A 26258-nucleotide genomic window follows, 5' to 3' on the forward strand; every position below is an offset into this window, starting at 1 on the left:
CCCCGATGGCTACGATGATGCCGAGGCTGTGCCAGAGGAGTCCCTTGGCACTGGGGACACCCCCGAGGGGGTGGCACATGCAGGTGAGTGTCCCTGTGCCCTGCAGAGCCACCTCGGGGGGGGCTTGGCTGCGGTGGCTGGGGGGGAGCAGCAGCAAATCCATGGGGCTGCAGCAAGACCCAGATGGGGTTTAGCGGCCCCCACTAAGGCACCAGCCTCTGCTGCCCCCAAGGTGGGAGCCGTCCCCCCCCAGGGGGCACAGGGGACCCCCCGGAGCAGCCCCCAGGGGACACAGGCTACGATGATGCTGACGTTGGCACCTTGGGGACATTGCTGTGAGGATGCTGCGGCCGCAGCACACGAGGCCACGGGGACACAAGTGCGGGTGCTGGGGCTCTGTCCCCAAGGACGGGTGGCCCCGGCCATGGAGGTCACCTCTCCGTGCCCAGGACCACAGCACAGCAGCTCCGGTGTCCCTCTTGCAGCAGCGCTGCAGGGATCTGGGTTTAGTTTCACCGTGAATTCCCATGGTTTTCCCTATTAAAACTCCCAAGCTGGCTGGAGACTCACTTCCAGGCTGGCACCTTGCTCCCGGGGACATCAACCATCCCTTGGGGATGTGCGGCAGGAGCTGGACCTACAGATGGGTCCCTGGGTGTGACTGGGACAGGGAGAAGGGCGGAGGAAGAAAAGGGAATAAGGGCCCCAGCGCCTTTATTTGGCATCCAGCAACACCAACACGCGTGTTCCCAGCAATAGATGGGGTCTATAGAGATCTCTATGGATCTGCTCCCCACAGCTGGGAAACGGGAGAGGGAAGGACGTGGAGCGGTTCTGCCCCGATCCCAGCGGATGCAGGATGCAGGCTGCAGGCAGCAGCTCCTCCCCTGCGCCCCCATGCTTGGGGCAGGCTCAGAGCCAGAGCGGGTTCCCCCCAGGTCCCCGAGCCCTGCGCTGGGAACGGCTGCGGTTGCTGCAAGGGCTCTCCTAGAGGAGCGCTCCTGTGCGGAGCGAGGGGGGCCCCCTCCTGCCCGGCAGGGCCCCGCGCTGGAAGCGGAGCCGGGCCATGGCCCCCGTCTGCGGCGCCTCCTGCTCCAGGAGGTCCCCGACCTTGAGGCCGGGCTTCAGCGCCCGCAGGGCAGCCAGGGCCTGCAGCGCGTCCTGGGGCAGCCCGGCCGTGCTCAGCCTGGAACAGAGGGAGGAGAGAGCTGTGGGATCACCCCCGGCTTGAGCTGGGGGGGCTCAGGGAGACCTGAGAGCAGCTCCAGTGCCCAAAGGGGCTGCAGGGAACGTGGAGAGGGGCTTGGGACAAGGGCCTGGAGGGACAGGCCAAGGGGAATGGCTTGAACCTGCCCGAGGGGAGACTGAGCTGAGCTCTTAGGCAGAAGCTCTTCCCTGTGAGGGTGCTGAGGCGCTGGCACAGGGTGCCCAGAGAAGCTGTGGCTGCCCCATCCCTGGCAGTGCTCAAGGCCAGGACACAGGGGCTTGGAGCAAGCTGCTCCAGTGGAAGGGGTTGGGCTTGGAGCTGGAGGAGCTTTCAGGTCCCTTCAACCCAAACCCTTCCTTGCGTGGTTCCATGCCCCTCCTGTCCCTCCCTGAGCCCTCGGCACTCGCACAGGGGTGCAAGGGCACAGCCAGCCCCTTACCCCAGGGCCCGCAGCGGGCAGGAGGGGCTCCGGAGCTGGCGGCAGAGCTGCAGGACCCCGTCTGCTCCCAGCTCGTTGTCGCTCAGGTCCAGGCAGGTGAGGGGAGGCGTCCCCGCAGGCAGCGCTCGGCAGCAGGCGCCCGTCAGGCGGCAGCTCCCCAGCCTGCGGGATGCGGGAACAGGGATGTGCGGCGGGACCCGCGGAGCCGCTGCGCCTGGGACCGGGCCGCCTCTTACCGCAGCGTCCGCAGGCGGCAGGAACGGGGCCGCAGCCCCTCGCACAGCAGCTCCGCACCCGCGTCCCGCAGCCCCTCGCTGAAGGACAAATCCAGCTCCTCCAGGCAGGGGCTGGTGCTCAGCACAGCGGCCAGGTCCTTGCAGCAGGCGCTGCTGAGGCGGGAATAGCGCAGACTGCAGGGAAAGAGCCTCAGTGCCACCCCACCGTGGTCCTAACCCGGAGCCAGTGCCCTGAGAGAGCGGGACACAGGGATGAGGCCAGCCCAGGGGGCTCCTTTGGGTACCATTGCAGTGCTCCCATCCGCCCCAGGGCTTTGGCTGCGTGGGAAATGCCCAGGGATGCTGTGGGGTGCCAGGAGGGTGCTCAGGGATGTGCAGGGTTGCTGGGGAATGCTATGGGATGTCTGTGGGTGCCCAAAGGGACGCTCAGGGATGCCAGGGGGATGCTGGGGATGCAGGGGGGGATGCCAGGGGGATGCTCTGGATGCTCGAGAATGCCAGAGGGTACCGGGGGGATGCTCAGGGATGCTGGGGGAATGCCCAGGGATGCCCGGTGGTGCTGGGGGAGGCTATGGGATGCCCGTGGGTACCAGGGGGATATTCAGGGATGCCTGTAGTTGCCATGGGGATGCTCAGGGATGCCTCTGGGTGCCATGGGGATACTCAGGTGTCCCCGTGGTTGCCATGGGGATGCTCTGGGGTGCCCGTGGGTGCTATAGGGATGCTGAGGGATGACCGTGGTTGCTATGGGGATTCCCAGTGGTGCCCAGGGGTACGAGGGGGATGCTCAGGGATGGCTGTGGGTGCCATGGGGATGCTTAGTGGCTCCCGGGGTTGCCATGAGGATGCTTAGTGGCTCCTGGGGTTGCCATGGGGATGCTCAGGGATGCCTGTGGGTGCCATGGGGATGCCCAGGGATGCTGGGGGATGCTCAGGGACACGCCGCGTGCCGGGGCTCTCACCGCAGTGCACGCAGGCAGCAGCCGGGCTGCCGCAGCCCCTGGCAGAGCAGGCGCACGCCGCGGTCCCCCAGCGCGGTGTCCCCCAGCTCCAGGCGCTCCAGGCTGCGGTGCTGGGCCAGCAGCAGCTCTCGGGCAGCCGGCACCACTGCAGCCTGCGGGACAGCCCAGACAGAAACCCCCCACCGCCACCGGCCAATGGGCATGGGGGGAACCACGCCAACCCGCCCCACCAGCCAATCAGCATCGAGGGGCCATGCCCACCCACCACATGGCCAATCAGCCTCAAAGGAACACACCAACCCACCACCTGGCCAATCAGCATGGAGGGAACACTCTCACTCAGCCTCAAGGCACCTCACGACCAATCAGCATGGAGAGCACACATTCACCCTTAGCACAGCCAATCATCATGAGGGACCTCACCCACCCATTGCAGGGCCAATCACCATGGGGCGATCCCACCCTCTCACTCCCCAGCCAATCACCATGGAGGGACCCCACCCTCTCACCCCACAGCCAATCAGCATGGAGGGACCACCCCTCCCATGGCCAATGAAAGCCTGGCCTCACCCTATAGCTCCCTTTTATCCACCCTAGAGCAGCACCCATGTGCTCCCCTCCAGCACCCACCCACCCCAGCTCAGCCTCTTACCGGAGCACCCACAGGTCACTACCAGGGTGCTGCAGCGCCCGGCAGAGCACATCCATGGGGGAATGCAGCTCCTGGGGCTGCTGCTGAGCCATGGGACCGGGCTGTGCTCCGGCATCCGAGGGACCAGAGCTGCAGGGCACAGAGCCACGGGTGGCTTTCACCAGGAGCGCCTGGATTTGGCACCGGCACAGCAGAGCTTGGCACCAGCTCTTGGGAGGGACCCCCGTGGCTTTGGAGGCACAAAGGAGCACGAGCAGAGCTTGGGGTGCGCTTAAAGTTTCCTCATCGGGGCTCTGCTCTTTGCATGCAAGCAGGGGGATGTGAAGCCAGATGAGCCCCTGGGCACAGATGGGTTTGTTAAGGCCAAGATGCTCCATCTCCATTCCTGGAGGCATTCCAGGCCAGGCTGGATGTGGTTCTGGACAACCTGATCTAGATGAAGATGTCCCTGCTCGTGGCAGGGGGTTGGATTGGATGAGCTTTGAAGGTCCCTTCCAACCCAAACTCATCTATGAATCCACGAAAGGACAAGTTTTGGTGGGAGGAGCTAAACCCCAGCAAAGGACAAGGTGTTTGAGGTCAAGGAGCTCAAGTGCCTTTAGAAGCATCCTTTGGGGTGGGATCTCTGGGATTTTGGGTCTCTGGAGCAGTACTTACCGGGGCACTGATGCTGCCGCCTTGGACTTGGGGTCCTGTTGGTGGAAGGAGCATCCCCGGAGGGTGACAGAGCCCAGCCCAGGCCAGTGCCTGATGCAGAAGGCAAGAGCCATTTGGTCGTACAGGGTCAGCTTCGTGTCCTGCAGCTCCACGTCAGTGAAGCCCCCAAAGCCGTTTGTGCGAAGCTCTCATCATTCATCTCAAACAAGAAGTGGAAGGTGTCCAACCGGGCCAGCTTCACCCCTTGGCCAGGCTGGGAGGTGCCTCCGTGCCTCCCCTGCAGCCACCTCAGCAGCTCCTCCTTGGCTCGTGCTGAGGTTCTGCACCCGATGGTGTTGTCCATGTACTCTCTGCATCCTTGGCTCACCAAACCACACAGGAACCTCACTGTGACCTTCAGATCCGTAGGTGTTCCCATGGTGCACTCCTTTCCTTGGGATGTTCTCATTGAGGAAGAGGGGGAGAAGGTCTGGCTGGTCCAAGCCATGGTCCTTGATTTCCTTCTCCTCAAAGAGGACTTTGTGCTTCCAGATGCCACCAGCAGCCAAGGAGCAAAGCTTGAGGAGGAACCGGTGGAGGTCCTGTGGGCTGTCCCTGCCCCTGCGCTTCACTAACCAGGAGAGGTAAAGCACACTCATCCATGTGGTGGCTTTGGAGCACTCTGTGAGGTCTTTCTCCTTGCGAAGCTCTTGCTTCAGGATGCTGCAGACGGTCCAGCTCATGATGGGGATGCTGCATAAGCTGTAAAGGATCTCGTTGGCTCTGGCAAACCCAAAGGCCAGGTCTGCTTTGTGGTCGTTCCCAAAGTACCTGTGGAAGTATTACTCCCTCATGGCTCTGGAAAATCCCCCTATTTCCATGTAATCCTCCCCCTTTAGGCACTGCCCCAGGCTCTGAAGAGCCCTCGGCCTGGTGGTGATGAGCAAGGAGGACTCGGGGAGAAGAGTCTTCTTCAGCAAGCCCATCAGGGTGGCTTCCAGCGGCTTCACTGCCCCTGGGGTCAGAGCTCAGCTCCGATCCAGGCTGGACCAAGGAGGGGGGCGTGTCCAGTCCCTGAATGGGCGGGGCCAGGCGCGGCGTTGGCGCGCCCTCTCCCCGCGCTCCCGTCGCCGAGCTAACGGAGCCGTTCCGCATCGAACCCGTTTGTGCCGTTGGGAGCGGCCCTGCACGGGCTGCGTGTGCGGGGCGCTCCCGGTGTTGTGCCCCCGTGGGGAGCCACGGGCGGGCAGCAGGGTCAGGCAGGGTCCTGCCATGGGGGACGTGCCGGGGGCCGACAGCGCTGGGGCAGCCCCGTGCGCTCCCCACGGTGATAACGGGGACGTCTGAAGGCAGCCGGTTCCTGGCTCGCGGTGGGCACAGCCCCTGGGCCACAGGCACCGCTGCAAGGGGCCTCTCGGCCCCCCGTGTTTCCTATGTGCCCTGGCTCACCCCTGTTCCAGCACGTCGGTGCCTTTGCCATCAGCAGCTCTTCAAGGGGAAGCTGCCTCCGCAGCCTCTCCATTCATTTCCCCTGTGGCCGCCGGCGCTGCTCAGCGCTGATGGAGTCCGCCAGGTGAAGCCCGGCTCAAGCGAGCCCTGGAGCTCGCTCCTGCTCCTTGCACCTCCTGCCCCCGTCGGGTGTTGCTGCTGCTCCCGGCTTGGCCCGGTGGGTCCCCAGCGGCTGCGGATGGGCTCCGTGCCCCTCTGGGCGGCATCAGCGCAGGCAGGTGCCGCTGCGGCGTTATCGGGAGCCCCGCAGGTGGCTGGGGAGCTGCGTGTGGTCGATGCCGACAGCGGGTCCCTGCTTGCAGGGGGGAAACCGCCTCCTTCCTGCCTGCCACAGCTGCGGCACCGCCATGGGCCACCTGCAGGCACCGCGGTGAGGCGGGGGGGGGCTGCTGCCACCTCAGGGCCCCCCGACTCCGGGTCTGCAGGCACCCTATGGAGGGGAGCACCCCAAGGATGGGTGCTGCTGTGCCCGGCCTCCTTGGGCTTTGCTCCGTGCTGGAGCTAAGAGCGGCCCTGTGGGGGCTTGGGTAGGTTTTGGGGTGAATCCTGTTGCCATTGGGCTCTTGGCAGGCGCCGCAGCAGGGTCAGTGCCAGAGGGGGATGCAGGATGGGTCCGTGCACCCTGTTGCAGCACTGGGTGCTCCTGGGGGGGTGTTATTGGTTCAGACTGGGGGCATCCGGGCTCTGACCCCCCCTGGCAAGGTGTGTGACGCCAGAAGCGGAGCTGAGCCTCATATTTGGGCACGGAGCAGGTTATTGGAGCCCGAGGCCTCGCCACATGGGAGATAACCCAACTGATAACGGGCTCAGAAGGTGCTGCTGCCTCCATTGGCTGCGGCGCTGCCTATAAATCACCCAGCCCGACCCAGGAGGCAGAGGGGAGGTTCCTGGTGTGCGAGATGGTGCCTGTGAGGGTGCTGGGGGCTCTCCTGTGGGTGCAGCTCAGCGTGGGGCAGCCGCGGAGCACCGCAGAGCCCCAGGCTGAGCTGAGCACGGTGCAGGGCCCCGATGAGCTGCGGCTGGTGGGTGGTGGTGGGCGCTGCGCCGGGAGGGTGGAGGTGAAGCATGAAGGTGAATGGGGCTCCGTCTGCAGCTACGACGATGACTGGGACGCCCGCTGGGCCACCGTGGTGTGCCGGCAGCTCGGCTGTGGCACGGCGGCCACGTCGTCCCCGTACGCTCCGTTCGGGCAGGGCACCGGCCGCATCTGGCTCCATGTCTTCTTCTGCAATGGCAACGAGGCGATGCTGCAGGATTGTCCCCATTTTGAATGGGGCCAGCACTTCTGCAGCCACGAGCGCGATCTGGGGGTGACCTGCACAGGTGAGGAGGGGGATGCCGGTGGTGCCGGGACACCGGCCGCGTGACGTGGCACTGGCTATGGCTGAGGCTGGGCCGGTGCCGTGGTGCAGATGCAGTGGAGCTGAGGCTGGCGGGCGGCAGCGGTCCCTGCAATGGGATGGTGGAGGTGAAGCTGCGGGGACGCTGGGGCCCGGTGGCAGACCCCATCTGGGACATTATGGATGCGGAGGTGGTTTGCCAGCAGCTGGGCTGCGGCTCGGCCACCAGGGCCTACACCAAAGGCAGAAGCTACAGCAGCGGTGACCCCCCTGTCAACATGTCGCTGGTGAACTGCCGTGGGTACGAGAAAGCGCTTTGGGAGTGCGAGGTGAGGGGCTGGGGGCCCTATGAAGGCTTCTACGTCTTCGACACCGGTGTCGTCTGCCAAGGTAGGAGCCAGGAGCTGGTTTGGCACAGCACAGAGCCCCAGGACTGGGTTGAAGGGAGCTTAAATCCCACCCAGCTCCAAGCCCTGCCACGGGCAGGGACCCCTTCCACTGGAGCAGCTTGCTTCAAGCCCCTGTGTCCAACCTGGCCTTGAGCACTGCCAGGGATGGGGCAGCCACAGCTTCTCTGGGCACCCTGTGCCAGCGCCTCAGCACCCTCACAGGGAAGAGCTTCTGCCTTATCTCCAACCTAAACTGCCCTTCTTGCAGTTTGAACCCATCACCCCTTGTCCTCTCGCTGAGCTCCCTGATGAGGATCCCTTCCCAGCATCTTTCTAGCCCGTTCAGACACTGGAAGCTGCTCTGAGCTCTCCATGCAGCCCCAATGTTCTCAGCCTGGCTCCATGCAGGAGCTGCTCCAGCCCCTGAGCATCCTCGTGGCCTCCTCCACCCTTGCCCCAACGTCTCCATGGCCTTCTTATGCTGAGGACCCCAGCTCTGCACCCAGCGCTGCAGGGGGGGATCTCCCATTCCCGCAGCAGAGGGGCAGGATCCCCTCCCGGAGCTGCTGCTCACGCTCTGGGGGTGCAGCCCAGCACACGGGGGGGGGGGGTTCTGGTCTCAAGCGCTCCCTGAAGCCGGGTCGTGGGGAGCTGCTCCTCAGGCAGCAGCCCAAGTCCTTCCCGTCAGGGCTGCTCCGATCCCTGAGCACCGCCGCGGGGCCTCTCCCCGCAGGCTTCTCCCGGCTGGGTGGTGGCGATGGCCCCTGCGCGGGGCGGCTGGAGGTGCGGCAGGGCCGAGCGTGGGCCGGGCTCTGTGAGGATGCTGTGGAGCTGAAGGCTGCCCAGGTCGAGTGCCGGGAGCTGGGCTGCTCGGTGCTCGCTGTGCCCGGGGCCGGCCTGTTCCCGGCGGCATCGGAGCCGCAATGGGACGCAGGATTCGAGTGCAGCGGCAGCGAGCTCCTCCTGAGCGCCTGCAGGCAGCGGGCACGGAGCGCCCAGGCCTGCAGCGGCCACGCCAGCATCGTCTGCTCGTGTAAGCAGCGGGGCCAGCGGGCTGTGCCTGGGGGTCCCCCTGCTCAATTGTCACCCCCCAACCCCCTTTGTGCCCCAGCCTACAGCGGCTTCCGGCTGGCGAACCACAGCTCGCGCTGCGCCGGGCGGGTGGAGGTGATGGCAGGGGGGACGTGGGGGTCCCTCTGCGCCAGCGCCTGGGACCTGCCCGATGCCCATGTCCTCTGCCACCACCTGGGCTGCGGCCCTGCCAGCGCCGTGCTCCCGGGAGGCTCCTTCGGCAGCGGGAACGGGACCCTGCGCGTGGATGCCTTTGGCTGCAGCGGCAGCGAGCAGCACCCAGGCCAGTGCCCCGTGGCGGTGCTGGGGGAGCCAAGCTGCCCCCCCGGGCACGCTGCTGCGGTCGAGTGCTCAGGTGCGTGCGGGACCCGGGGGGGAAGAGCCTCGTGGGGCTGTGGGGACCCCTCAAGCACTGGGAACGGAGGATGCGGGGTCCTTTGGGGTGAAGGGGGCCTGAGCTGGGGCCCAGCATCGCCCCGGGACCCTGTGCTAAAACCCCATCGGGTCCCAACCCCTTCCACTGGAGCAGCTTGCTCCCAGCCCCCGTGTCCAAGCTGGCCTCGAGCACTGCCAGGGATGGGGCAGCCCCAGCTTCTCGGGTGGATCCTGCAGGCGCTGCCGAGCCCCTGCGGCTGCTGGAGGGGCAGAGCCGGTGCGAGGGGCGGCTGGAGGTCCCCACGAGCCCGGGCAGCTGGGCCGCTGTGTCCGCGGGGCTCCGGGCCCCCCAGGCGGCCACCGTGGCGTGCCGGGAGCTGGGCTGCGGCGAGCTGGAGCGGGTGTACCCCGTGGCGGGCCCCGGCGGCGTGGGGCTGCAGGAGGTGCAGTGCGCGGGCAGCGAGGACGCCCTGGCGCAGTGCAACGTCTCGGGCAGGGCCAGTGCTGGGAGCGGCGCTGGCGAGGCTCTGGCTCTTGTGTGCTCCGGTGAGTGAGGGAGTGAGGGAGTGAGTGCCCCGCTATGGGCCGGGCGGTGGGGGCCCCGCAGGCAGCAGCCCCGGTGCATCCCGTCCGTGCCCCGCAGGCAGCCGGCGGCTGAGGCTGGCGGGGGGCCCTGGGCGCTGTGCCGGGCGTGTGGAGCTCTACGTTGAGGGCGCTTGGAGCCCCGTGTGCCAGGACGCGTGGGACATCCCGGACGCCGCCGTCGTGTGCCGGCAGCTGGGCTGCGGGGCAGCGCTGGACGCGCCCGGCTCCGCTCGCTTCGGCCCCGGGGCGGCCCCGCCGTGGGCGGGTGCCGGTGGCTGCGCCGGCAGCGAGGCGTCCCTTTGGGATTGCCCGGCCCCAGCGCAGCGCGGCTGCCGGCTCGGCGGCGGGGCCGGCGCCGTGTGCTCAGGTCAGTGGCGGCCACGGGCACGGGCACGGGCACGGGCAGGGGCAGGGCGGGGGCGCGCACCCGGAGCCGTGCGGTGACCCCCGCCTTGCCCCCCGCGGCTAGGGCAGCTCTCCGTGCGGCTGGCGGGCGGCAGCGGCCGCTGCAGCGGGCACTTGGAGCTCCTCTACAACGGGACGTGGGGCCGCGTGTGCGCCGACGGCACCAGCCCGGCCACGGCCGCCGCCGTCTGCAGGCAGCTGGGCTGCGGGGACGGGGGCAGCCTCGGGGCCGGCGCTGCCCCGCTCCCGGCCCCCGCCTGGCTCGCCTGGGTGCGCTGCGAGGACGGGGCCCGCTCGCTGTGGCGCTGCCCCTCGGCTCCCTGGCGCCTGCAGCCGTGCGGGCCCGGCGGGGACGCGCATGTGGTGTGCGCTGAGGACGGCGCCGAGGGGATGCTCAGCCCGTCCCCAGGGAGCCCCACGCTCACAGGTAGCTCTGATGCTGAGGCCTGCGCCGGGCCGGCCGCGCTCCACGGCCTCGCTTCACCTTGCTCCTCCCATGGCCCCGCAGGTGTCCCCAGGGCCAGCACCCCGCGGCCAGCCACGGGGCCGGTGCCGGTGCCCACGGTGCTGTGCGCGGTGCTGGGGGTGCTGCTGTGCCTGGCGCTCGCTGCCCTGGCTCTGCAGATGTACCGGGCCTGGGCTGGGCCACGAGGTGGGTGCTGCGGCGCAGAGCTGCTTTGGGGGTCCCGGGGCTCAGAGGGGGTCATTGGTGACCCCGCTGCTCCTGCTGAGCGCTGCTGCTGTTATTCCAGAGCCTGGCAGAGCCCTGGATGCTGTCTATGAGGAGCTGGACTACACCGGGATGCCGGAGTACCAGAAGGTGCCCAGTCGCCCAGGTTGGTGCACGTGTGCCCGTACTGGGGTATCCCTGCCCCACGGCCCCACCACAGCCCTGGCTCCTGGCGGTGTGGCTGCAGCTCATCCCATGGCGTGTGGGTGTCCCCTGTCCCACTGTGCCCTCTCCCCACCAGGCTCCCCAACGGAGGGCTCAGAGACGAAGCTGCCCTATTACACTGCAGAGGATGTGGAGGAGAGTGACCCCGGCGCAGCCCCAGGTAGGGACATGGGGACAGGATCCCAGCGGGAACCCCCTTAGGACTGGGGAGCGAATGGGACACGGGGTCCCCTGGCCTGGATGAGCCCAGATCTACTGTGGCTCTGCATGAGCAGCCCCATCACCTCCCAGACACTTCTGGTGCTGTGGATGGAGGGGGGTGACACAGCCAGAGCCCTGCCACAGCCTCCGGGTCACCACCATCCCCTCCCCATCGCTGCCCCAGGCCCCCCTGCCCTGCCTGAGGACGGACCCCCCGATGGCTACGATGATGCCGAGGCTGTGCCAGAGGAGTCCCTTGGCACTGGGGACACCCCCGAGGGGGTGGCACATGCAGGTGAGTGCCCCTGTGCCCTGCAGAGCCACCTCGGGGGGGGCTGGGTTGCGGTGGCTGGGGGTGGGGGGGGGCGGCAGCAAATCCATGGGGCTGCAGCAAGACCCAGATGTGGTTTAGCGGCCCCCACTAAGGCACCAGCCTCTGCTGCCCCCAAGGTGGGAGCCGTCCCGCACCAGGGGGCACAGGGGACCCCCCGGAGCAGCCCCCAGGGGACACAGGCTACGATGATGCTGACGTTGGCACCTTGGGGACATTGCTGTGAGGATGCTGCGGCCGCAGCACACGAGGCCACGGGGACACAAGTGCGGGTGCTGGGGCTCTGTCCCCAAGGACGGGTGGCCCTGGCCATGGAGGTCACCTCTCCGTGCCCAGGACCACAGCACAGCAGCTCCGGTGTCCCTCTTGCAGCAGCGCTGCAGGGATCTGGGTTTAGTTTCACCGTGAATTCCCATGGTTTTCCCTATTAAAACTCCCAAGCTGGCTGGAGACTCACTTCCAGGCTGGCACCTTGCTGGGTCCCTGGGTGTGAGTGGGGCAGGGAGAAGGGCGGAGGAAGAAAAGGGAATAAGGGCCCCAGCGCCTTTATTTGGCATCCTCCTGCTCCAGGAGGTCCCCGACCTTGAGGCCGGGCTTCAGCGCCCGCAGGGCAGCCAGGGCCTGCAGCGCGTCTTGGGGCAGCCCGGCCGTGCTCAGCCTGGAACAGAGGGAGGAGAGAGCTGTGGGATCACCCCCGGCTTGAGCTGGGGGGGCTCAGGGAGACCTGAGAGCAGCTCCAGTGCCCAAAGGGGCTGCAGGGAACGTGGAGAGGGGCTTGGGACAAGGGCCTGGAGGGACAGGGCAAGGGGAATGGCTTGAACCTGCCCGAGGGGAGACTGAGCTGAGCTCTTAGGCAGAAGCTCTTCCCTGTGAGGGTGCTGAGGCGCTGGCACAGGGTGCCCAGAGAAGCTGTGGCTGCCCCATCCCTGGCAGTGCTCAAGGACACAGGGGCTTGGAGCAAGCTGCTCCAGTGGAAGGGGTTGGGCTTGGAGCTGGAGGAGCTTTCAGGTCCCTTCAACCCAAACCCTTCCTTGCGTGGTTCCATGCCCCTCCTGTCCCTCCCTGAGCCCTCGGCACTCGCACAGGGGTGCAAGGGCACAGCCAGCCCCTTACCCCAGGGCCCGCAGCGGGCAGGAGGGGCTCCGGAGCTGGCGGCAGAGCTGCAGGACCCCGTCTGCTCCCAGCTCGTTGTCGCTCAGGTCCAGGCAGGTGAGGGGAGGCGTCCCCGCAGGCAGCGCTCGGCAGCAGGCGCCCGTCAGGCGGCAGCTCCCCAGCCTGCGGGATGCGGGAACAGGGATGTGCGGCGGGACCCGCGGAGCCGCTGCGCCTGGGACCGGGCCGCCTCTTACCGCAGCGTCCGCAGGCGGCAGGAACGGGGCCGCAGCCCCTCGCACAGCAGCTCCGCACCCGCGTCCCGCAGCCCCTCGCTGAAGGACAAATCCAGCTCCTCCAGGCAGGGGCTGGTGCTCAGCACAGCGGCCAGGTCCTTGCAGCAGGCGCTGCTGAGGCGGGAATAGCGCAGACTGCAGGGAAAGAGCCTCAGTGCCACCCCACCGTGGTCCTAACCCGGAGCCAGTGCCCTGAGAGAGCGGGACACAGGGATGAGGCCAGCCCAGGGGGCTCCTTTGGGTACCAGTGCAGTGCTCCCATCCGCCCCAGGGCTTTGGCTGCCTGGGAAATGCCCAGGGATGCTGTGGGGTGCCAGGAGGGTGCTCAGGGATGCCGGGGGGATGCTCAGGGATGTGCAGGGTTGCTGGGGAATGCTATGGGATTGGATGCTGGGGGAATGCTCAGGGATGCTGGGGGGATGCTATAGGATGCCCGTGGGTACCAGGGTGATATTCAGGGATGCCTGTAGTTGCCATGGGGATGCACAGGGATGCCTCTGGGTGCTATGGGGATAGTCAGGTGTCCACGTGGTTGCCATGGGGATGCTCTGGGGTGCCCGTGGGTGCTCTAGGGATGCTCAGGGATGACCGGGGTTGCTATGGGGATTCCCAGTGGTGCCCAGGCGTATGAGGGGGATGCTCAGGGATGCCTGTGGGTGACATGGGGATGCTTAGTGGCTCCTGGGGTTGCCATGGGGATGCTCAGGGATGCTGTGGGTGCCATGGGGATGCCCAGGGATGCTGGGGATGTTCAGAGACATGCTGCGTGTTGGGGCTCTCACCGCAGTGCACGCAGGCAGCAGCCGGGCTGCCACAGCCCCTGGCACAGCAGGCGCACGCCGCGGTCCCCCAGCGCGGTGTCCCCCAGCTCCAGGCGCTCCAGGCTGCGGTGCTGGGCCAGCAGCGCCGTCAGTGCCGCACAGCAGCTCTCGGGCAGCCGGCACCACTGCAGCCTGCGGGACAGCCCAGACAGAGCCCCCCACCGCCACCAGCCAATGGGCATGGGGGGAACCACGCCAACCCGCTCCACCAGCCAATCAGCATCGAGGGCCATGCCCACCCACCAGATAGCCAATCAGCCTCAAAGGAACACACCAACCCACCACCTGGCCAATCAGCATGGAGGGAACACTCTCACTCTAAGCACAGCCAATCAGCATGGAGTGTCCCCACCTTCCCACACCCCCCTTCCCAGGCAATCAGCCTCAAGGCACCTCACGACCAATCAGCATGGAGAGCACACATTCACCCTTAGCACAGCCAATCATCATGAGGGACCTCACCCACCCATTGCAGGGCCAATCACCATGGGTCGATCCCACCCTCTCACTCCCCAGCCAATCACCATGGAGGGACCCCACCCTTTCACCCCACAGCCAATCAGCATGGAGGGACCACCCCTCCCATGGCCAATGAAAGCCTGGCCTCACCCTATAGCTCCCTCTTATCCACCCTAGAGCAGCACCCATGTGCTCCCCTCCAGCACCCACCCACCCCAGCTCAGCCTCTTACCGGAGCACCCGCAGGTCACTACCAGGGTGCTGCAGCGCCCAGCAGAGCACATCCATGGGGGAATGCAGCTCCTGGGGCTGCTGCTGAGCCATGGGACCGGGCTGTGCTCCGGCATCCGAGGGACCAGAGCTGCAGGGCACAGAGCCACGGGTGGCTTTCACCAGGAGCGCCTGGTGAGGATTAGCCAGGTTAATAAATGGTTCAAAGGGTGGTGTCACAGTCAGGGGTTTGGGTGTGTTGGACATGGACCCTAGTTTGTAGGCCAGGTCTAGCGGGGCTGGTGGAGCTGGTCTGATAAAGGGCAGTTTTGGTAGGAGTCTTTAAGGCCAGACTGGTTAAGGAGGCTTTAAACTAGATGTGTTGGGGGAGGGGGGCATCATTCCATCCCAGCACTCCCAGTCAGCTGCCAGCACCTATAATAAATGCTTGGAGCAATGCAGAGATATTCCAGCTGCTCCAGCCAATGAGCCGGCTTCATTTGGAGCTCGGCTCAGATGCCCCTATACAAATGCCCGTAGCATGGGGAGCAAACAAGAGGAATTAGAGATGTGTGCTCATCTATGGGGGTATGACATTATAGGCACCACAGAGACATGGTGGGATGGCTCCTATGACTGGAGTGTTGGAATGGAAGGTTACAGACTCTTTAGAAAAGACAGGCCTGGGAGGCGCGGAGGGGGAGTTGCCCTTTATGTTAGGGATAGGCTGGAGTGTATGGAACTGTCTGGGGACTGGTGAGCAGATAACAGAGAGCTTGTGGGTCAGGGTTAAAGGGAAAACAGCGATGGGAGACATTACTGTGGGGATCTGTTATAGACCACCTGATCAAGAGTAATCTGCAGATGAAGCACTCCATAGGCAGATAGGAAAAGCCTCACGCTCACAGGCCCTTGTTCTCATGGGGGACTTCAACCACCCTGACATCTTTTGGTACAAGCAATCCAGGAGGTTCCTCGATTGTGTGGAAGACAACTTCCTTCTGCAAGTAATAGAGGAGCCGACAAGGAGAGGTGCCATGCTTGACCTCCTGCTCACCAACAGGGAAGGGCTCATTGGAAATGTGGCGCTGCAGGGCAGCCTTGGATGCAGCGACCACGAGATGGTTGAATTTGAGATCCTTAGGACAGTGAGGAGAGCGTGCAGCAAGCTCACTGCCCTGGACTTCAAGAGAGCAGACTTTGGCCTCTTCAGGAACCTGCTCAGTAAGGTTCCATGGGATATAGCCCTAGAGGGCAGGGGGGCTCAAGACTCTTGGTTGGTCTTCAAGGATCACCTGCTCCAAGCTCAGGAGTGTTGCATCCCAACCAGAAGGAAGTGCAGCAGGAGGGCCAGGAGACCTCCTTGGATGGATAAGGAGCTGCTGAGGAAAATCCAAATGAAGAAAGAGCTTTATAGAAAGTGGAAGCAAGGACAGGCGGCCTGGGAAGAGTACAGGGATATTGTCCGGGAAGCTAGGGACCAGGTTAGGGAAGCTAAGGCCCAGTTAGAATTAAACTTGGCTAGGGATATTAAGGATAACAGGAAGGGATTCTACAGGTACATAGCAAATAAAAAACAGACTAGGGAGAATGTAGGCCCCCTCAGGAAGCTCTCTGGTGAACTAGCTACACAGGACTTGGAGAAGGCTGAGGTTCTGAATGACTTCTTTGCCTCGGTCTTCACTGGCAAAGGCTCTGACTGCACCACCCAAGTCTTGGAAGGCAGACACAGGGACTGTGAGAATGAAGATCTTGGGCCCACTGTAGGAGAGGAACTGGTTCGAGACCATCTTAAGTATCTGAACGTGCACAAGTCCATGGGTCCTGATGGAATCCATCCGCGGGTCCTGAAGGAGCTGGTGAATGAAGTTGCTAAGCCGCTGGCCATCATATTTGGAAAATCATGGCAGTCAGGTGAAGCTCCCGACGACTGGAATACGGGAAATATAACCCCCATTTTCAAGAAGGGGAAAATGGATGAACCCGGGGAATTCCAGACCAGTCAGTCTCACCTCTGTGCCTGGCAACATCTTCCAGCAGATTCTCCTGGAAGGCATGCTAAGGCACATGAAAATCAACAGGGTGCTCGGTGACAGCCAGCATGGCTTCACCAAGGGGAAATCCTGCCTGACCAATTTGGTGGCCTCCTATGATGGGGCTACAGAACTGATGGACAGGAGTAGAGCAGCTGATGTCATCTACCTGGACTTGTGTAAAGCGTTCGACACTGTCCCACATGACAACCATGTCTCTAAATTGGAGAGACATCAGTTTGATGAGTGGACCACTCGGTGGATAAAGAACTGGCTGGAGGGACGCGCACAAAGAGTTGTGGTCAATGGCTCAATGTCCAGCTGGAGACCAGTAACGAGTGGTGTCCCTCAGGGATCGGTGTTGGGACCGGTCTTGTTTAACATCTTCGTCGCTGACATGGACAGTGGGATTGAGTGCGCCCTCAGCAAGTTTGCCGATGACACCAAGCTGTGTGGTTTGGTTGATCCGCTGGAGGGAAGGAATGCCATCCAGAGGGACCTTGACACGCTTGTGAGGTGGGCTGATGCCAACCTCATGAAGTTCAACCATGCCAAGTGCAAGGTCCTACACCTGGGTCGGAGCAATCCCAGGCCCAGCTACAGGCTGGGCAGAGAAGAGATTCAGAGCAGCCCAAGGGGAAGGACTTGGGGGTGCTGGTCCATGAGAAAATGAACATGAGCCAGCTTCAGTGTGCGCTTGAGCCCAGAAACCAACCGTATCCTGGGCTGCATCCAAAGGAGCGTGACCAGCAGGTCCAAGGAGCTGATCCTGCCCCTCTACTCTGCTCTTGTGAGACCTCCCCTGGAGCATTGTGTGCAGTTCTGGTGTCCTCAACATAAAAAGGACATGGAACTGTTGGAACAAGTCCAGAGGAGGCCACGAGGATGCTCAGGGGCTGGAGCAGCTCCTGTATGGAGATAGGCTGAGAAAGTTGGGGCTGTTCAGCCTGGAGAAGAGAAGGCTGCGTGGAGACCTCAGAGCAACATCCAGGATCTGAATGGGGGCCTATGGGGATGCTGGGGAGGGACTCTTCATTAGGGACTGCACTGACAGGACAAGGGGCAACGGGTTCAAACTGAAACAGGGGAAGTTTAGATTGGATCTAAGGAGGAAATTCTTTCCTGTGAGGGTGCTGAGGCACTGGAATGGGTTGCCCAGGGAGGTTGTGAATGCTCCATCCCTGGCAGTGTTCAAGGCCAGGTTGGACAAGGACTTGGGTAATATGGTTTAGAGCGAGGTGTCCCTGCCCATGGCAGGGGGGTTGGAAGTTGATGATCTTGAGGTCCTTTCCAACCGTAAATATTCTATGATTCTATGGTTCTATGAAAGAGTCCAGCGCAGAGCCACAAAGATGATGAAGGGAGTGGAACATCTCCCTTATGAGGAGAGGTTGAGGGAGCTGGGTCTCTTTAGCTTGGGGGAGACTGAGGGGTGAGCACATCAATGGTTACAAATATGTAAAGGGTGAGTGTCAGGATGATGGAGCTAGGTTTTTTTCAGTGATGTCCAGTGACAGGACAAGGGGCAATGGGTGTGAACTGGAGCATAGGAGGCTCCATGTGAACATCAGGAGAAACTTCTTTACTGTGAGAGTGAGAGAGCACTGGAACAGGTTGCCCAGGGGGGTTGTGGAGTCCCCTACATTGGGGATATTCAAGGTCCTCCTGGACAAGTTCCTGTGGGATGTACTCTAGGTTACCCTGCTCTTGCAGGGGTTTGGACCAGATGATCTTCTGAGGTCCCTTCCAACCCTTGGGATTCTGTGATTCTCTGTTCCCATGGTGCACTCCTTTCCTTGGGATCTTCTCATTGAGAAAGAGGGGGAGAAGGTCTGGCTGCCCTGGGGTCAGAGCTCAGCTCCGATTCAGGCTGGACCAAGGAGGGGGGCGTGGTCAGTCCCTGAATGGGCGGGGCCAGCCGCGGCATTGGCGCGCCCTCTTTCCGCGCTCCCGTCGCGGAGCTAACGGAGCCGTTCCGCATCGAACCTGTTTGTGCCGTTGGGAGCGGCCCTGCACGGGCTGCGTGTGCGGGGCGCTCCCGGTGTTGTGCCCCCGTGGGGAGCCACGGGCGGGCAGCAGGGTCAGGCAGGGTCCTGCCATGGGGGACGTGCCGGGGGCCGCCAGCGCTGGGGCAGCCCCGTGCGCTCCCCACGGTGATAACGGGGACGTCTGAAGGCAGCCGGTTCCTGGCTCGCGGTGGGCACAGCCCCTGGGCCACAGGCACCGCTGCAAGGGGCCTCTCGGCCCCCCGTGTTTCCTATGTGCCCTGGCTCACCCCTGTTCCAGCACGTCGGTGCCTTTGCCATCAGCAGCTCTTCAAGGGGAAGCTGCCTCCGCAGCCTCTCCATTCATTTCCCCTGTGGCCGCCGGCGCTGCTCAGCGCTGATGGAGTCCGCCAGGTGAAGCCCGGCTCAAGCGAGCCCTGGAGCTCGCTCCTGCTCCTTGCACCTCCTGCCCCCGTCGGGTGTTGCTGCTGCTCCCGGCTTGGCCCGGTGGGTCCCCAGCGGCTGCGGATGGGCTCCGTGCCCCTCTGGGCGGCATCAGCGCAGGCAGGTGCCGCTGCGGCGTTATCGGGAGCCCCGCAGGTGGCTGGGGAGCTGCGTGTGGTCGATGCCGACAGCGGGTCCCTGCTTGCAGGGGGGAAACCGCCTCCTTCCTGCCTGCCACAGCTGCCGGCAGCGCCATGGGCCACCTGCAGGCACCGCGGTGAGGCGGGGGGGGGCTGCTGCCACCTCAGGGCCCCCCCACTCCGGGTCTGCAGGCACCCTATGGAGGGGAGCATCCCAAGGATGGGTGCTGCTGTGCCCGGGCTCCTTGGGCTTTGCCCCGTGCTGGTGCTAAGAGCGGCCCTGTGGGGGTTTGGGTAGGTTTTGGGGTGAATCCTGTTGCCATTGGGCTCTTGGCAGGCGCCGCAGCAGGGTCAGTGCCATGGGGGGATGCCGGATGGGTCCGTGCGCCCTGTTGCAGCACTGGGTGCTACGGGGGGAGGTGTTATTGGTTCAGACTGGGGGCATCCGGGCTCTGACCCCCCCTGGCAAGGTGTGTGACGCCAGAAGCGGAGCTGAGCCTCATATTTGGGCACGGAGCAGGTTATTGGAGCCCGAGGCCTCCCCACATGGGAGATAACCCAACTGATAACGGGCTCAGAAGGTGCTGCTGCCTCCATTGGCTGCGGCGCTGCCTATAAATCACCCAGCCCGACCCAGGAGGCAGAGGGGGGGTCCTGGTGTGCGAGATGGTGCCTGTGAGGGTGCTGGGGGCTCTCCTGTGGGTGCAGCTCAGCGTGGGGCAGCCGCGGAGCACCGCAGAGCCCCAGGCTGAGCTGAGCACGGCGCAGGGCCCCGATGAGCTGCGGCTGGTGGGTGGTGGTGGGCGCTGCGCCGGGAGGGTGGAGGTGAAGCATGAAGGTGAATGGGGCTCCGTCTGCAGCTACGACTTCGACTGGGACACCCGCAGGGGAACCGTGGTGTGCCGGCAGCTCGGCTGTGGCACGGCAGCCACGGCGTCCCCGTACGCTCCGTTCGGGCAGGGCACCGGCCGCATCTGGCTCCATGTTTTCTGCAACGGCTATGAGGCAACGCTGCAGGATTGTCCCAGTTTCGGATGGGGCGAGCACTTCTGCGGCCACGAGCGCGATGTGGGGGTGACCTGCACAGGTGAGGAGGGGATGCCGGTGGTGCCGGGACACCGGCCCTGTGCCGCGGCGCTGGCTATGGCTGAGGCTGGGCCGGTGCCGTGGTGCAGACGCGTTGGAGCTGAGGCTGGCGGGCGGCAGCGGTCCCTGCGATGGGAAGGTGGAGCTGAAGCTGCGGGGACGCTGGGGCTCGGTGGCAGACCCCACGTGGGACATGATGGATGCGGAGGTGGTTTGCCAGCAGCTGGGCTGCGGCTCGGCCACCAGGGCCTACATGAAAGGCAGCAAGTACAGCAGCGGTGACCCCCCTGTCAACATGGTGCTGGTGAACTGCCGCGGGCACGAGAAAGTGCTTTGGGAGTGCGAGGTGAGGGGCTGGGGGCCCTACAGCGGCATCCACGACTTCGACACCGCCGTCGTCTGCCAAGGTAGGAGCCGGGAGCTGGTGCTGGCACAGCACAGAGCCCCAGGTCTGGGTTGAAGGGAGCTTAAATCCCATCCAGCTCCAAGCCCTGCCACGGGCAGGGACCCCTTCCACTGGAGCAGCTTGCTCCAAGCCCCTGTGTGCAACCTGGCCTTGAGCACTGCCAGGGATGGGGCAGCCACAGCTTCTCTGGGCACCCTGTGCCAGCGCCTCAGCACCCTCACAGGGAAGAGCTTCTGCTTTATCTCCAGTTTGAACCCATCACCCCTTTTCCTATTGCTGCAGTCCCTGATGAAGAGTCCCTCTCCAGCATCCTTGTAGCCCCCTTCAGACACTGGAAGCTGCTCTGAGCTCTCCATGCAGCCCCAGTGTTCCCAGCCTGGCTCCATGCAGGAGCTGCTCCAGCCCCTGAGCATCCTCGTGGCCTCTCCTCCACCCTTGCCCCAACGTCTCCATGGCCTTCTTATGCTGAGGACCCCAGCTCTGCACCCAGCGCTGCAGGGGGGGTCTCCCGTTCCCGCAGCAGAGGGGCAGGATCCCCTCCCGGAGCTGCTGCTCACGCTCTGGGGGTGCAGCCCAGCACACGGAGCCGGGGGGGTTCTGGTCTCAAGCGCTCCCTGAAGCCGGGTCGTGGGGAGCTGCTCCTCAGGCAGCAGCCCAAGTCCTTCCCGTCAGGGCTGCTCCGATCCCTGAGCACCGCCGCGGGGCCTCTCCCCGCAGGCTTCTCCCGGCTGGTTGGTGGCGATGGCCCCTGCGCGGGGCGGCTGGAGGTGCGGCAGGGCCGAGCGTGGGCCGGGCTCTGTGAGGATGCTGTGGAGCTGAAGGCTGCCCAGGTCGTGTGCCGGGAGCTGGGCTGCGGCTCGGTGCTGGCTGTGCCCGGGGCCGGCCTGTTCCCGGCGGCATCGGAGCCGCAATGGGACGCAGGATTCGAGTGCAGCGGCAGCGAGCTCCTCCTGAGCGCCTGCAGGCAGCGGGCACGGAGCGCCCAGGCCTGCAGCGGCCACGCCAGCATCGTCTGCTCGTGTAAGCAGCGGGGCCAGCGGGGGGTGCTGGGGGTCCCCCTGCGCCATTGTCACCCCCCAACCCCCTTTGTGCCCCAGCCTACAGCGGCTTCCGGCTGGCGAACCACAGCTCGCGCTGCGCCGGGCGGGTGGAGGTGATGGCAGGGGGGACGTGGGGGTCCCTCTGCGCCAGCGCCTGGGACCTGCCCGATGCCCATGTCCTCTGCCACCACCTGGGCTGCGGCCCTGCCAGCGCCGTGCTCCCGGGAGGCTCCTTCGGCAGCGGGAACGGGACCCTGCGCGTGGATGCCTTTGGCTGCAGCGGCAGCGAGCAGCACCCAGGCCAGTGCCCCGTGGCGGTGCTGGGGGAGCCAAGCTGCCCCCCCGGGCACGCTGCTGCGGTCGAGTGCTCAGGTGCGTGCGGGACACGGGGGGGAAGAGCCTCGTGGGGCTGTGGGAACCCCTCAAGCACTGGGAATGGAGGATGCGGGGTCCTTTGTGGTGAAGGGGGGCTGAGGTGGGGCCCAGCATCGTCCCGGGGCCTTGTGCTGCAGCCCCATGGCACCACCGGTGCTTTAGCACAGAATCCCAGCGTGGTTTGGGTTGATTGGAGATTAAAGCCCCATGCGGTCCCAACCTCTTCCACTGGAGCAGCTTGCTCCCAGCCCCCGTGTCCAAGCTGGCCTCGAGCACTGCCAGGGATGGGGCAGCCCCAGCTTCTCGGGTGGATCCTGCAGGCGCTGCCGAGCCCCTGCGGCTGCTGGAGGGGCAGAGCCGGTGCGAGGGGCGGCTGGAGGTCCCCACGAGCCCGGGCAGCTGGGCCGCTGTGTCCGCGGGGCTCCGGGCCCCCCAGGCGGCCACCGTGGCGTGCCGGGAGCTGGGCTGCGGCGAGCTGGAGCGGGTGTACCCCGTGGCGGGCCCCGGCGGCGTGGGGCTGCAGGAGGTGCAGTGCGCGGGCAGCGAGGACGCCCTGGCGCAGTGCAACGTCTCGGGCAGGGCCAGTGCTGGGAGCGGCGCTGGCGAGGCTCTGGCTCTTGTGTGCTCCGGTGAGTGAGGGAGTGAGGGAGTGAGTGCCCCGCTATGGGCCGGGCGGTGGGGGCCCCGCAGGCAGCAGCCCCGGTGCATCCCGTCCGTGCCCCGCAGGCAGCCGGCGGCTGAGGCTGGCGGGGGGCCCTGGGCGCTGTGCCGGGCGTGTGGAGCTCTACGTTGAGGGCGCTTGGAGCCCCGTGTGCCAGGACGCGTGGGACATCCCGGACGCCGCCGTCGTGTGCCGGCAGCTGGGCTGCGGGGCAGCGCTGGACGCGCCCGGCTCCGCTCGCTTCGGCCCCGGGGCGGCCCCGCCGTGGGCGGGTGCCGGTGGCTGCGCCGGCAGCGAGGCGTCCCTTTGGGATTGCCCGGCCCCAGCGCAGCGCGGCTGCCGGCTCGGCGGCGGGGCCGGCGCCGTGTGCTCAGGTCAGTGGCGGCCACGGGCACGGGCACGGGCACGGGCAGGGGCAGGGCGGGGGCGCGCACCCGGAGCCGTGCGGTGACCCCCGCCTTGCCCCCCGCGGCTAGGGCAGCTCTCCGTGCGGCTGGCGGGCGGCAGCGGCCGCTGCAGCGGGCACTTGGAGCTCCTCTACAACGGGACGTGGGGCCGCGTGTGCGCCGACGGCACCAGCCCGGCCACGGCCGCCGCCGCCTGCAGGCAGCTGGGCTGCGGGAACGGGGGCAGCCTCGGGGCCGGCGCTGCCCCGCTCCCGGCCCCCGCCTGGCTCGCCTGGGTGCGCTGCGAGGACGGGGCCCGCTCGCTGTGGCGCTGCCCCTCGGCTCCCTGGCGCCTGCAGCCGTGCGGGCCCGGCGGGGACGCGCATGTGGTGTGCGCTGAGGACGGCGCCGAGGGGATGCTCAGCCCGTCCCCAGGGAGCCCCACGCTCACAGGTAGCTCTGATGCTGAGGCCTGCGCCGGGCCGGCCGCGCTCCACGGCCTCGCTTCACCTTGCTCCTCCCATGGCCCCGCAGGTGTCCCCAGGGCCAGCACCCCGCGGCCAGCCACGGGGCCGGTGCCGGTGCCCACGGTGCTGTGCGCGGTGCTGGGGGTGCTGCTGTGCCTGGCGCTCGCTGCCCTGGCTCTGCAGATGTACCGGGCCTGGGCTGGGCCACGAGGTGGGTGCTGCGGCGCAGAGCTGCTTTGGGGGTCCCGGGGCTCAGAGGGGGTCATTGGTGACCCCGCTGCTCCTGCTGAGCGCTGCTGCTGTTATTCCAGAGCCTGGCAGAGCCCTGGATGCTGTCTATGAGGAGCTGGACTACACCGGGATGCCGGAGTACCAGAAGGTGCCCAGTCGCCCAGGTTGGTGCACGTGTGCCCGTACTGGGGTAGCTCTGCCCCGCGGCCCCACCACAGCCCTGGCTCCTGGCGGTGTGGCTGCGGCTCATCCCGTGGCGTGTGGGTGTCCCCTGTCCCACTGTGCCCTCTCCCCACCAGGCTCCCCAACAGAGGGCTCAGAGACGAAGCTGCCCTATTACACTGCAGAGGATGTGGAGGAGAGTGACCCCGGCGCAGCCCCAGGTAGGGACATGGGGACAGGATCCCAGCGGGGACCCCCTTAGGACTGGGGAGCGAAGGGGACACGGGGTCCCCAGGCCTGGATGAGCCCAGCTCAGCTGTGGCTCTGGATGAGCAGCCCCAGCACCTCCCGGACACCCCTGGTGCTGTGCATGGAGGGGGGGTGACACAGCCAGAGCCCTGCCACGGCCTCCGGGTCACCCCCATCTCCTCCCCATCGCTGCCCCAGGCCCCCCTGCCCTGCCTGAGGACGGACCCCCCGATGGCTACGATGATGCCGAGGCTGTGCCAGAGGAGTCCCTTGGCACTGGGGACACCCCCGAGGGGGTGGCACATGCAGGTGAGTGTCCCTGTGCCCTGCAGAGCCACCTCGGGGGGGGGCTTGGCTGCGGTGGATGGGGGGAGCAGGAGCAAATCCATGGGGCTGCTGCAAGACCCAGATGGGGTTTAGCGGCCCCCACTAAGGCACCAGCCTCTGCTGCCCCCAAGGTGGGAGCCGTCCCCCCCCAGGGGGCACAGGGGACCCCCGTGAGCAGCCCCCAGGGGACACAGGCTACGATGATGCTGACGTTGGCACCTTGGGGACATTGCTGTGAGGATGCTGCGGCCGCAGCACACGAGGCCGCGGGGACACAAGTGCGGGTGCTGGGGCTCTGTCCCCAAGGACGGGTGGCCCTGGCCATGGAGGTCACCTCTCCGTGCCCAGGACCACAGCACAGCAGCTCCGGTGTCCCTCTTGCAGCAGCGCTGCAGGGATCTGGGTTTAGTTTCACCGTGAATTCCCATGGTTTTCCCTATTAAAACTCCCAAGCTGGCTGGAGACTCACTTCCAGGCTGGCACCTTGCTCCCGGGGACATCAACCATCCCTTGGGGATGTGCGGCAGGAGCTGGACCTACAGATGGGTCCCTGGGTGTGACTGGGACAGGGAGAAGGGCGGAGGAAGAAAAGGGAATAAGGGCCCCAGCGCCTTTATTTGGCATCCAGCAACACCAACACGCGTGTTCCCAGCAATAGATGGGGTCTATAGAGATCTCTATGGATCTGCTCCCCACAGCTGGGGAAACGGGAGAGGGAAGGACGTGGAGCGGTTCTGCCCCGATCCCAGCGGATGCAGGATGCAGGCTGCAGGCAGCAGCTCCTCCCCTGCGCCCCCATGCTTGGGGCAGGCTCAGAGCCAGAGCGGGTTCCCCCCAGGTCCCCGAGCCCTGCGCTGGGAACGGCTGCGGTTGCTGCAAGGGCTCTCCTAGAGGAGCGCTCCTGTGCGGAGCGAGGGGGGCCCCCTCCTGCCCGGCAGGGCCCCGCGCTGGAAGCGGAGCCGGGCCATGGCCCCCGTCTGCGGCGCCTCCTGCTCCAGGAGGTCCCCGACCTTGAGGCCGGGCTTCAGCGCCCGCAGGGCAGCCAGGGCCTGCAGCGCGTCCTGGGGCAGCCCGGCCGTGCTCAGCCTGGAACAGAGGGAGGAGGAAGCTGTGGGATCACCCCCGGCTTGAGCTGGGGGGGCTCAGGGAGACCTGAGAGCAGCTCCAGTGCCCAAAGGGGCTGCAGGGAACGTGGAGAGGGGCTTGGGACAAGGGCCTGGAGGGACAGGCCAAGGGGAATGGCTTGAACCTGCCCGAGGGGAGACTGAGCTGAGCTCTTAGGCAGAAGCTCTTCCCTGTGAGGGTGCTGAGGCGCTGGCACAGGGTGCCCAGAGAAGCTGTGGCTGCCCCATCCCCGGCAGTGCTCAAGGCCAGGTTGAACACAGGGGCTTGGAGCAAGCTGCTCCAGTGGAAGGGGTTGGGCTTGGAGCTGGAGGAGCTTTCAGGTCCCTTCAACCCAAACCCTTCCTTGCGTGGTTCCATGCCCCTCCTGTCCCTCCCTGAGCCCTCGGCACTCGCACAGGGGTGCAAGGGCACAGCCAGCCCCTTACCCCAGGGCCCGCAGCGGGCAGGAGGGGCTCCGGAGCTGGCGGCAGAGCTGCAGGACCCCGTCTGCTCCCAGCTCGTTGTCGCTCAGGTCCAGGCAGGTGAGGGGAGGCGGCCCCGCAGGCAGCGCTCGGCAGCAGGCGCCCGTCAGGCGGCAGCTCCCCAGCCTGCGGGATGCGGGACAGTAGGGGATGTGCGGCGGGACCTCGTTGGAGCCGCTGCGCCGTGGGACCGGGCCGCCTCTTACCGCAGCGTCCGCAGGCGGCAGGAACGGGGCCGCAGCCCCTCGCACAGCAGCTCCGCACCCGCGTCCCGCAGCCCCTCGCTGAAGGACAAATCCAGCTCCTCCAGGCAGGGGCTGGTGCTCAGCACAGCGGCCAGGTCCTTGCAGCAGGCGCTGCTGAGGCGGGAATAGCGCAGACTGCAGGGAAAGAGCCTCAGTGCCACCCCACCGTGGTCCTAACCCGGAGCCAGTGCCCTGAGAGAGCGGGACACAGGGATGAGGCCCGCCCAGGGGACTCCTTTGGGTACCACTGCAGTGCTCCCATCCGCCCCAGGGCTTTGGCTGCCTGGGAAATGCCCAGGGAAGGGATGCTGTGGGGTGCCAGGA

General features: G+C 65.9%; 3 protein-coding genes, 1 long non-coding RNA gene and 1 pseudogene across 4 annotated transcripts; 2 read left to right on the forward strand and 3 right to left on the reverse strand.

The window, feature by feature from the left end:
- LOC133210823 (uncharacterized) lies at positions 1 to 569 on the forward strand. The gene is made up of 2 exons (XR_009725034.1): positions 1 to 83; positions 233 to 569. It is a non-coding gene; the product is annotated as an uncharacterized LOC133210823 (long non-coding RNA).
- Positions 570 to 948: 379 nt separating this feature from the next.
- On the reverse strand, positions 949 to 5287 carry LOC133210827 (NACHT, LRR and PYD domains-containing protein 12-like; annotated as a pseudogene).
- Positions 5288 to 5404: 117 nt separating this feature from the next.
- On the forward strand, positions 5405 to 24560 carry LOC133210824 (deleted in malignant brain tumors 1 protein-like). The gene is made up of 28 exons (XM_061350556.1): positions 5405 to 5459; positions 5593 to 6011; positions 6394 to 6964; positions 7054 to 7371; positions 8104 to 8403; positions 8482 to 8796; positions 9054 to 9362; positions 9460 to 9768; positions 9871 to 10233; positions 10315 to 10462; positions 10539 to 10642; positions 10778 to 10861; positions 11087 to 11197; positions 11353 to 11455; positions 11804 to 11915; positions 12319 to 12740; positions 18063 to 18850; positions 19351 to 19800; positions 19889 to 20206; positions 20923 to 21225; positions 21303 to 21617; positions 21941 to 22249; positions 22347 to 22655; positions 22758 to 23345; positions 23446 to 23529; positions 23665 to 23748; positions 23975 to 24085; positions 24235 to 24560. Exons 1-28 carry the CDS (start codon positions 5405 to 5407, stop codon positions 24339 to 24341), a joined length of 7809 nt encoding a protein of 2602 aa, XP_061206540.1. The 3' UTR covers positions 24342 to 24560.
- LOC133210826 (ribonuclease inhibitor-like) lies at positions 12302 to 14278 on the reverse strand. Its single transcript, XM_061350558.1, has 4 exons — positions 14134 to 14278; positions 13404 to 13574; positions 12583 to 12756; positions 12302 to 12508 (listed from the first exon to the last, which is right to left on the reverse strand). The coding sequence occupies exons 1-4, from the start codon at positions 14223 to 14225 to the stop codon at positions 12343 to 12345; spliced, it is 603 nt and encodes a 200-aa protein (XP_061206542.1). The 5' UTR covers positions 14226 to 14278; the 3' UTR covers positions 12302 to 12342.
- Positions 24561 to 24951: 391 nt separating the features above from the next.
- LOC133210825 (NACHT, LRR and PYD domains-containing protein 12-like) lies at positions 24952 to 26107 on the reverse strand (the record flags this gene model as incomplete). The annotated part of the gene is made up of 3 exons (XM_061350557.1): positions 24952 to 25189; positions 25654 to 25815; positions 25896 to 26107. Coding segments are annotated over 3 exons (573 nt in total), but the record flags the coding sequence as incomplete, so codon positions are not given.
- Between the last annotated feature and the right edge of the window lie 151 nt (positions 26108 to 26258).

This window comes from Neopsephotus bourkii, unplaced genomic scaffold (genome assembly GCF_033783945.1).
Source record: "Neopsephotus bourkii isolate Nb327-2 ecotype Australia unplaced genomic scaffold, CSIRO-AGI_Nbou_v1 NB_528, whole genome shotgun sequence".
Lineage (NCBI taxonomy): Eukaryota > Metazoa > Chordata > Aves > Psittaciformes > Psittacidae > Neopsephotus > Neopsephotus bourkii.